The following is an 11,510-nucleotide window of genomic DNA, read 5'->3' as shown; positions in this document are numbered from 1 at the left end:
ATTCCGCGTTCCTGGTTTTCTGCTCTCTTTTTTATACATTTTCAGCAAACTTTTAATTTTGCTATTTGGCTTCATCAATATCTGGGTTTCAAAAGTTTCTGAAAAATTTTTTAAATTTTTAAAACTTCATACGACTTGCCATGAAAATGAAGTAAACTTATCATCTTTTGAGTTTTTACCTTCCCCTTATTACAAAATAAGCATACAAGTTTGAGATGAACTTTTCGAACAATTAGAATCAAGGTTTAAAAATTATTTACGAGAAGTTCTTTGCCTTCTTTAATGCGTTGCATGTCCAAAACGTTACTTGCATCACCAGGAGTTTCCTCAATATTATCATTCTGCTTCTCACGTGCAGTAATTGAAGAGATTTTGGTTTGTGAGCAGAATTTGGGTAACAATTTTTTTTTAAACTGAGAGTAGTTGGTACTGTTGAAGAGTAATTTCTTAGCTTTCAGAGGATTTATGCAAGTCTTCCCTTCGTGATATCAGGCTGACTGTGCTGAGCAAACGCTCTGTGGATGCTAATCTTCCAGGAATGCTCAAGATTGCAAAGCCAGCCTTGAAAAGAATTGAATAGACATTCCATTTTGCCACCCAGTTAATTCAATGGTTTTCCCATCTATGCAGAGACTGTCTCAAAATGTTTTCCTTTCAATTCATTCGCGCTCTTCTTCTGCTTCTTTGGATGGATAAAGCTCAGAGAGAAGCTTCCGAATTGTTCGTGCCGAAGGTCGTCGTCGATAGGAATGATTCAAACTTGGAGTTGTCCTCCCCACTTTCTCCAAACAAACTTGACAAAAACTCCTTGACAGCTTCTTCAGGATCCTTGAGAAATTTTTTGCGACTAATATTAGCTCCTTCGAAATTGGCTTTCAAGAACTTCGCTTTCAATAACTTGGCGCATTGGTCTAAAAAAGAGGAAAGTCTGACTTTTATGGACAAAAAAGACTGACTTTAAAGGAAAATAGTCAGATTTTTTCTACTTTAACCAATTTTTACTGAGTTTGTATCCTGATATTTACAAATATTTACATTTTCGCAACTGTTCGCAATTATTCAAAACTACTCGCATTTTTTTTATTAGTTGCAACTGATTGTATTACTTCAGATCATAAGCAGCGTTTATTAATATTAGCAGCTTTAAATCTAAGATTTGACAATTGGCACTTCTAATGGTGCATTGGGAACTTGAACAAAAAAAGACTACACCCAGTTAAACTTTTGACTAATACTTTTTTTTAAATAATTTTTCACTTGTGATCCACTAATTCTTGTAGATGGTGAAGTTTTGGAACCAAAAATGAATGGTGGGGTCATTGTTGGCGGTTAATTTTTTTGCTGATCTGTCGAATCTCTTTCAAGAGTTTGAAGATCTCCAGTTTTTCGAACTCGTCTGGTGTTGGAATCAATTTCTGAACATTTCCTGGTAGTACTGTTGCATCAAGGTCTTGTCTTGAGCACCCAGCAAGAAGGAGCAGGTACCGGTATGATTTCCATGACTGATTTTATGGTGACACACTTCGAGTTCCAACTGGTTCGGGCGGATTATATCAGTTTCTTGAAACTACCCTCCTAAGGCACCGTTTGAGCATTGTTGACTGATGAGCATTAACTGTTAGGTCGCACATATTTCGCAGGAGACTCACAAGCTCTGGCTACCACTCATCGGGGCTATCTTTGACTGCTTAAGATGCAGTGAGGTGCCAGTTTGACTTTTTTTTCTTCGCCACTTACTCTCTTTAAAATATTATGAAGTATATGAGCAATGCAGTCTAACTGTTTTCGAACATGTGTTTGTTTCCCGATTTTCTCGAAGTGTTCTGTCAGTGAGAAGTATTTATCATTGGTAAACGAAGTACAGCCATCGTGAGATACAGTGACACCGTAGACATGTTTTAGATCGTTCTAACTTTACTCGCTACTAATCAAAACACTTGGAGGCTAGGAACTTATAGCGAGGAAGGCGAATATAGAAAATCGAAGTATTATGAGTCTAGTTGTTTTAGTAAAAAAGACACCCACTAATCTAAGGACCATTGATCAAATGTACAATGTCATCGGCACTTTCAAAAAAATGTCGAAGTTTCAACTATCAGAGAGTCATTAAATTTCTTTAAAAACCCTTTAAATAAAATCGAAAAATGTATTCCATATTGGCAATGTTATAGGCAATCTAAGAATATCTAATTCGCTTTATCCGTACATAAGAGAAGCACATTTCACACAACTTCCGGGAAGTATTTCGTTACGTTTTTGCTATCCTAAATATAAAGTATTTTAAAAGTTTTAATTAAATTCAAAATGAATTTCAAATTTTTAAATGAATTTAGAACTTTTATGAGCACTTATTATTCAGAGCAGGTAACGTCGGCTTCAAAGTAAAGGGTGGTGGTGGGGTAGATTTTGAACGAATACCTAAAAACTCAGTTTTTGATAGTTTTTGTTGATATTCAAAACTTTTTCTGTTGTGTGTAGTTGTGTTTAGGTTGCCCTTCTTTAGTGACAATGCTGCCCGCGGTAGAAAATGCTCACATTGATGGAACAGAAGTTGGAAGAACTTTTTTTAAAAAATAGCGCTGATATCTTGATGGGCGCAACAAAATGATCTGGCGATGTGTCTTTGGTAACAATAGAAGAGATGATAGATTTCTTTTTTTTTTTTATCTTCAATATGTTATTTTGTACATCATTTTAACCTATCTGTTGCTTTCAGGTTTCCTCTAAGATCATTATTTTCTCTTAAAGTCTTAACCCGAATAAACAGCCTTTTCATTATATCACATTTTGAAAAAATGGTCATGAAACAACCTAAGTAGATTTCACTATTATTTTTTTATTAAACTTTTTGCGAAATCAAGTTATTACCAAAAAAAAGTTCAAATCTTCGTGCAAACAAGTCACATAGATGAACAGTTTGACTTGTTTGCACACACCAAGTCAAACTGTTCATCTATGTGACTTGTTTGCACGAAGATTTGAACTTTTTTTTTTTGTTATCTTTAGTTTTCAATATATTGGAAGTGACTACTATAAAAGGAGAGTTCTGGGACAAAATCATTTTTTCATCTTAGTTGTGAAAACTTTGATAATCGCGGGGTGAAAATTTTCTGGGACAAAATCATTTTTTCATAAAAAAAAACTCCAAAAAAAATTTCAAAAAAAAAAAATTACAAAAGAAAAACATTACAAAAAAAAAAATTACAAAAAAAAAAAAATATTACAAAAAAAAAAAAATTACAAAAAAAAAAAAAAAATTACAAAAAAAAAAAATTCAAAAAAAAATTCCGGTGACAAAACATTTTTTTTTCATGACGTGATAACGCGTAATGAAAAAAACTTTTTAATTGTTGTAAAGGTGTTTAAATCTTGCCCGAAAAATTTCTTTTTTTATTTGTTCTTGTTCCTGTTCTTGTTTTTCTTCGAGAACTAATTTGTACATTTCCATCTCACGCCATCCTAATCCTTTGTTCCTTAAATATTCAATTCGGTCAAGTGTTTTTAAACTTCTATTTTTGCCATTCATTTTATTATGCCAAGAAAATCATTAAACTCCAAAATTTTTTTTACAAAATTAAACTTAAAAAAGCGACGCTTGAGGATGGGGAGTTTGGCCCGAGAAGCAATCCAGCTCCGATGGGTTCGTACCCTCTTCCGCTTTTGACGTAAAATCCATCTCTGACTGAGCTTCCTTTGACCCAGGGTGTTAAAAACAATCCGTTTCCTCTCTGAGTCCCCATTTTCATTCCATTTCCATTTTTTTTGACGTAAACGACACCCCTTCCTCCAATTTTATCGATCAAGTGGATCCAAGCGAAGAGGCAACCCCACCTAATAAGCCATTAGCAACCACTGGAGCGGCTCGAGCTGCAAGCATTCCCAATAAAGGTAAAAGAGCTCTAATAAATCCTCCTTTTACATTTGCGTTGTGTTCCACTTGAGTTTTGCTCATTTTAATGGTGACTAAAACTCCACGATGGAGAGCGTCCACAATTTTTCGATGTTGGCTTTCTGTTACAAGTAAAACGTCGTTTCCGCTAAAATCGTCTCTTGAAATCCTTATGCTCACAGGTTTTCCTTCCATCATTGATTTTTTTATTTTTTCGATCTGTCCCTGAGACACATTTAATTTGACACTAACATATTTGCTCATTTTTTAAATGCCGGAAAAAATATTTATTTCACTTCTCGAATGTGAAAACGGATCGTGATATCCTCGCCGCGAAAGTCGATTAAATTTCCATTTTGATCGACGATGCGTGTTATCATTGTGGAAATTTCTGGGACTTTGACTGGGAGGTAAACCAAATGGGTGGGTCTTTCGATGATTTTAAAACCCGGACCCACGTCGGGATAAAAGGTATCAATGCAATTTAATTGCGAGCCGCTGATTTTATTTGTTGTGACGTAGCTTGCACTTTGAGACGCGTAAATTTTGATTGTGTTTGAGACGGTTTTTTGCAAATAATTGTTGATGTTGATGATATTGTAGCTCCCGTCTGGAGTGATAACGTTTTCCCAATTTCCTCCGTTGTTCATGCTGCATCGGAAAGAATTATTTTTGCTGGTGATGTTTGGAAAGCTGTTGTACGTCTCCAGGCGGAGAAAAGCCATCTCCTAAGTTTTCCCTTTTTCAAAAACGATTTTGTCCAAAAATTCAGTTGTTATTATGTTGGAATTTCCATCCACGTAGATGATTATGCCTGACATTTTTTGAAATGGACGAAAATTTTTTTTAAATGGATTATTTTGGAAAATAAAAATTGTCAAGTCCACTTCTGTATTTTCCATTGTAATTTTCTGAAGACAAATCGATAACAGCAAATCCGTGAGGTTCAGACCAGCAGTATTCGCAAAATTTTTTGAAATCTTCTTTTTTCATGTCGCTTGAAACGTGGTCTCGAGAAATGTTGTCCATACTTTTTGAATTTTGTGGAAACAGGCAGATAAAATTGGTGTTTTCTCGGATGGTTTGTCGGGGGAGCATAAAATAATTTTGAGCGAGGTAAAAGCAGTCGACGTTGGAGTGCCTTCCTCGCATGTAATAATTTTCGCACTTGTTTTGTTTGGTCTTTAGTAAATCGTCAAAGATCTTAAAATTGTTTTTGGTTGAATCGAGATCTGCAGGGTCAAGCACATCGTCATCCGTTTCGAAAAAATGGCACTCTATGTCTTCGTTTTCGTTTTCGGAATAATTTTTTGAAAGTTCGTTGATAACGTATTCATGGTTTAAATTTAATTTTTCCATTTTTTTTTGTACCTTGACCATGAGCAAATTGAGAAAAATATTTTTTGGTAATTTTTTTTCGAACGAACATTTCAGTATTTTGTACTCGGGTTGGAAAAGAGATTTTCCAAAAACTTGCAAATGGTTGTAATCTAACAATCCAGGCTGAAGCAACAAATTGAGAATCACCGTTGTTTTTCCGCAACCGGATTTACCAACGATGATTCCTCGAATGTTTCTCGGTAAAAGCTCGTTATTGTTTCTTTTGTTTTTTCCAATAATACATCTCAAATCGACCATTGCCATTTTTTTAATTTAAAACTATTTTTTTTTAATTTAAAAAATTTTTTTTAAATAAAAATGTACTGCGTCAAATGCAAAAGGAAAACAGAAACGATACATCTGAGAAACGAAGTCTCAAAAAACAACAGAAAAATGATAAAAGGGACTTGCGACTCTTGCGGAACGACCAAATGCAAGTTTGTTTCTTCGAAGGCAAAAGGGGGAGATTTGGTGGAATCGATCAACAATTTTTCAAAAAAAATAAAGCTTCCGTGGGCAAAATTTCCAGGAGAAATGCACATTCCAGGAATGAATTTTGCAGGGCCCGGTACAAACCTGGACAAAAGGCTCACATCCACCGACATGTACCAGGAGTGGAGCAAACCAGTTGATCGAGTGGACAATGCAGCGTACCACCACGATTTGGCTTATAAATATTTAAATTGCGTTCAAAGCAGAAATTTGGCGCATCAAATGATGCTTGAAGAAATGAACTCCATTCCAAACCCAACTCAAAAAGAAATTAACGAAAGAAAACTTATCGCGCCCATTATCAGACTGGGTGCCTCTACAAAAAAAAAAAATTCTTAGTTTAAAATGGACGGATCAGCTTGCAGAGGAGCTTCACAAACCGGTGATTCATCATTTTAAAAAAAGAAAAGTGTTTGTGAACGACATCGATGAAATATGGGCCGCCGATTTGGTTGACATGCAATCGTTTTCAAAATTTAACAATGGCGTAAAATATTTGCTCACGGTGATCGACGTGTTTTCAAAGAATGGGTGGATCGTTCCGTTCAAAAGCAAAACGGGTCTTGAAGTGGCGGAATCGTTGAAAAATATATTTGAATAAAGAAAGTGTTCTAAAATGTGGGTGGACAAAGGAAAAGAATTTTACAATAAGCACGTGAGAGCGCTGGGTGTCCAATTAAATTCCACTGAAAACGAGGAAAAAAGCTGTGTCGTCGAGCGATGGAACAGAACGATGAAAGAAAAAATGTTTAAATATTTTTCAGCCAACAGCACCAATAAATACATTGACGTTTTGGATGAAATGGTAAAAAATTACAACAGCACAAAACACTCCTCAGTAAAAATGACTCCAGTTGAAGCCAGCGAAGAAAAGAATAAAAATAAGGTCTGGATCAACCTTAACGGAAAGATGCAAAAAGAAAGACCAGTGCCGAAATTTTCAATGGGTGAAAAAGTGAGGATAACAAAAAAGAAGTCCAATTTTGAAAAAGGGTACACGCCGAGATGGACTGAGGAGGTTTTTACCGTGTCGAAAATTCAGCGAACGGATCCACCCACCTACAAGGTTACCGACGCCAACGGTGAAGAAATTCAAGGAACTTTTTACGAACAGAAAATGCAAAAGACGCATCAAGAAATATTCAGAATTGAAAAAATAATTCGACGAACAAAAAGCAAATCACTGGTAAAATGGAAAGGATTTCCAGACTCGTTCAACTCATGGGTGGACAATAAAGAATTGATCCGTTTGAAAAAATGATATAAAAAAATTTTCTTTTCTTTTTAAAAAGATGAATTTTGTTACGATTGAAAATTTTGACGAGAGCAAATTATCGGTTGGAGAAATTTATTCCGCAAACAAACCAATTTAGTACCAAAAGATTCCGCTTTTTTATGAGTACCCCTCTGGAAAAGGTCCTTTTATTTTAAGAACCCCCGTTTTGTTTTCTCTGGGTGATTTTGAAAATTGCAGTTTTGGAACGAACGAACTGGAGGGATATTCCATGTCCTTTCTCGGTTTCAACGAAAAAAACGGAATGAACGAAAAAGAAAAAAAGTTTATCAAAATTTCTTAAAATATTAAAATTTCTTCGCGAGAAAGTTAAAGAAATGATTCCCACTTTGAAAAAAGGAGGAAGAACGAAAAAAATAACAACGGAGGATTTGTCGATTTTTAAAAACAAATCCGATAATCCAAACGCAGTTCAAAGCATCATGGGTGACGATTTGGATTTGGGGGAAATGGAATCTGACGAAGAAATGTGAAAACACGAAAAAAAAATTAAAAAAAAAAAGAAAATAAAATGACTTAAAACATTTTCTTTTCATATTAAAAATGCACGCCCCTCACAAGTTGTTTAAAAACAGCGCCTCAGCAGAGATTCACAATTTTAATTTTAATTTGGAACATTTAAATTTGCATTTGGGACATTTGGAGGATAGAATCAAAGAGTTAGAAGATTTGAATTTGGGACATTTGGGAAAAAAAAATCCAAAAAAAATATTGTCGTGGCAAAAAAATCATCCAACCTATTTCAACATAAACGGACAGTTCGAGATTTTTGCTCAGAAAGGCATTAGATCTGTTGCTCTTTCTTACACGTCAATAGCGTTGTCCGTTGGACTGAATTTGGACAAAGGAATTGCTGTCGTCACTTTGATGAACAAAATCAGCGAACAATTGAAATACAACAAAAACGATGTTATTTTTTCCGAGTCTGTGGACGACATCGTTTTGGATGTGAGCAACAATACACACCAGGACGTCGTCGTCAAAAAAGGCGAAAAGCTCTGTAAAATAAATCACATCGATTCGAATTAAAAAAATCTGTCTTTGTTAAAAAGATGGAGATAATAAAAAACACTGAAAAAATTTACCAAGTTCTTCCAACGGCACCATCCGATGGAGGGCACATTACCGGCTTCAAAAAATATGTGAGATCCAAAAAGAAATGGAAGATGAAAAAGTAAAAAGAATGGCTTTGAGCAAAAAGTACCATCGAGCGGCAAAAATTATTCGTTTAGCAGACGATGGGTTGCAAACGGTGTTCATTGGTTTGGGGATTACAGGGATTGCATTTTTATCAACCGTCGTTGCCACTCCAGTTTCGATTGCGTGCGAGGGGGTTGCGGTTGGAATGGGGGCTTTGTCCATTTTAGGAAATCAACAAAACAAAAAATTGATGTTGAAGGCCGAAAAGCACGAAAAAATAAAAGTTCTTTCCGAGTAAAAATTGAACACGATTAGCGACCACATTTCAAAATCGCTCATGGACGGATTTGTGAGCGATTCCGAATACGAATTACTTTTAAGCGAGCTTCAAAAATTTAAAACCATGACCGAAGAAATCCGAACAAAAACAAAAAGCAGCATTGATGAATTGACCAAAGAGTCGCTTATCCAAAAAGGAAGAGAAGACGCGATAAAAGTATTTAACAACCTTTTTAAAAAAGGCGAATAAACACAAACACGAACGAGTTTGCTTTTTTGTTTAAGCTTTTTTTCTAAGTGTTTTAAGTTGGAAAACCCCTCAGAAATATGAAATTTTTGAAAAAAAATATTATTTTCTTGTTTTGTGCAAAATTTATCAGAGATTCACAATCTGAAAACCATTTTTAAAAATTCGCTATAGATCTTCAGTAAAATAGATTTTATTGAACCCTAGTATTTTAAGCGTCCTTAACAACCGCCATAGCAACGGCATTATTTTTTATCTTAGCTAAAAAATATTCCAAAATCCTATTTTTTTATATGAAAAGTATATCTTATCAAGTAAATTGTATTTTCCATTGTTCAAAACAACTTTAGTATAAAAACAGTTACTGGAAAGCTCATAAATATATCATAAATCTTCTACAATGGCTAAGGCTTGCAGAGTTAAACAAAGAACGAAAAATAATAAAAGGAAAAAAATATTTAATGTAAAAAAGAACTTAGTTGTAAATAATGTTGATATGGATGTAAATATGGCATCAAATATTGTAGATATGAACATAAATGTTCCTGGAAAGGTTGAAGATGTAAATGTAAATATGGAGAAACCAGTTGATTTTATCTTTATTAATTCTGATGAAATATGTGCTTCTGCTAGAAAAATAAAAAAAATTTCGTCATCAAGACCAAAGTTATCTAGTAATATAACTACTGGATACCGTTTTATAGATTTAGAAATACTAAATTCTGTAGTTTCCACCCTTAGATGTCCAGAATGTATGTCATCTAAGTTGTTTCTCTCTGAAAATGAAAACAAGAGAAAAGGTCAAGCGTCTTCTCTTAATGTTAACTGCTGTGTGTGTGATTATTCAAGAGAACTTTACACCTCAACATTGAATATACAAAAAAGTTTTGATATTAATACCAGGGCTGTTTATGCTATGAGATCATGTGGTCAAGGCTATTCTGGATTCTCAAGATTCATCTCATTAATGGACATGCCTAAACCAATGACTGCTAATAATTATAATAAAATTGTTATTAAACTAACTAATGCAGTAAAATCTGTAGCTGAAGACACTATGATGGATGCTGCTAAAGAATTAAAAGACTTGAAGAGTGATCTCAATTTAAATTCTATTCCAGACCATGTGCCCAATGTTATTGATGTTGCAGTATCATGTGATGGGACTTGGCAGCGACGAGGATATTCTTCAAACAATGGTGTTGTTTCTGTTATTTCGATGGAAACAGGCAAAGTAATAGATGTTGAAGCTATGAACAAGTTAAGTATACAATTTGGTTTTTTGTTTTTAGGTTTGCATATATGCATATATATTATATTGCATATATGCATATATACGTTTTTGTGTGTGTATATAAACGCCTACCTAACTTGATATATATATATATATATATATATATATATATATATATATATATATATATATATATATATACAATACATATATATATGTATATATATTACATACTATATTATATACATATTACATATTATTATATATATTACATATTATTATAGATATATTACATACTAGAAAGATTGCTATTTTCTAAAATATGAAAATCTATTTGATGTTACATACTTCAGATTTTAATATGTTTTTCTCAAAATATAGGTATGCAAAGCATGTTTTCATAAAGAACATCTAAAGAAAAAAAAACCCTTAGCCTGATAGACATAAATGTACTTTTAACTACCAAGGACTACCTGGTGGAATGGAGCCAGAGGGAGCCCGCAGAATATGGAGTAGATCTATTGAAAAACATAATCTACGATATACTGATTTCTATGGTGATGGAAATAGCAAAGGTTATGATGCTGTAAAAAATGTTTATCAAGGTGTTCTTGTAAATAAACTTGAATGTGTTGGACATGTGCAAAAAAGAGTAGGAACACGTTTACGTAATTTAAAAAAAAAAGAAAAAGGTCTTGGTGGTCATGGAAAATTGACCGATGCAACTATTGATCGTCTTCAAAATTTTTATGGTATTGCAATTCGTCAAAACAAAAATAATTTAAATGCTAAGAAATCTGCTGTAAGAGCTACACTTAATCATGTTGCTTCATCAAAAAATGAAAATTTACATTTTCCTCACTGTCCAGTAGGTTCAGATAGTTGGTGTCGGTATAATCGTGACAAAGCAAACCATACCTCAACATACAGACCTGGTCCTGGCTTACCAATATCAATTGTTTGGAAACTTAAGCCAATTTATGATGAATTAAGTAGTGACATTCTTTTAAAAAAATATCTGCATGGCCTTACCCAAAACAACAATGAGTCTTTTAACATGACAATATGGGAGCGTATACCAAAAGGCCATTATGTCTCGCTTACAAATCTTCAATTTGGCACTTTTGATGCAGTTGCCCATTTTAACATTGGTAGACAAGCTAGTGTTTTAGTTTTAGAAAAAATGAATTTATGACCTGGAAAGCATTTGTTAGAAGGATGTAGGAAAATTAATCAAAAGCGATTATACTTAGCCAGATACAAAAACACAGAACGAGCAAAGAAACGCAGACAAGTAATTCGTGGAAAAAAGAAGAGTCGATATGACAAATCTCTTGAAAAAGAACAAAACCCATATCAAACTGGTGCATTTTAAGATTTAACTTTTTCATTATATATAGATTTGCATATTTATTTACACTATTTTGAAATTTTTTATGTCAGCATTTTTAAAAGCTGTTTTTCTCAGATGAAGAGTTTTTAAGACGCCGGCCAGCATATCTTAATAACTAAAAGTGGTGTGAAGCTAAAATTTTAGATATGAATTTATTTGATT

At 33.8% G+C, this 11,510-nt stretch overlaps 1 protein-coding gene across 1 annotated transcript; it reads left to right on the top strand.

Moving 5' to 3' along the window:
- Nucleotides 1-9,013: 9,013 nt before the first annotated feature.
- Nucleotides 9,014-11,150, top strand: LOC145197047 (uncharacterized). The gene is made up of 2 exons (XM_090069695.1): nt 9,014-9,998; nt 10,423-11,150. Exons 1-2 carry the CDS (start codon nt 9,122-9,124, stop codon nt 11,148-11,150), a joined length of 1,605 nt encoding a protein of 534 aa, XP_089925821.1. The 5' UTR covers nt 9,014-9,121.
- Nucleotides 11,151-11,510: the final 360 nt, after the last annotated feature.

The sequence above is a fragment of the Hydra viridissima genome, unplaced genomic scaffold (genome assembly GCF_058129835.1).
Source record: "Hydra viridissima isolate aposymbiotic clone 2 unplaced genomic scaffold, HvirCarnegie_v1 scaffold_1, whole genome shotgun sequence".
Classification (NCBI taxonomy): Eukaryota; Metazoa; Cnidaria; class Hydrozoa; order Anthoathecata; family Hydridae; genus Hydra; species Hydra viridissima.
This window is presented reverse-complemented; position numbering and strand designations above follow the sequence as displayed.

Coding starts and splice junctions, on each gene's coding strand:
- LOC145197047 (XM_090069695.1), top strand. CDS start 9,122: ATGGCTAAGGCTTGCAGAGTTAAACAAAGAACGAAAAATAATAAAAGG. Junction 9,999..10,422: donor CAAGTTAAGTATACAATTTG/GTTTTTTGTTTT, acceptor TTAACTACCAAG/GACTACCTGGTGGAATGGAG.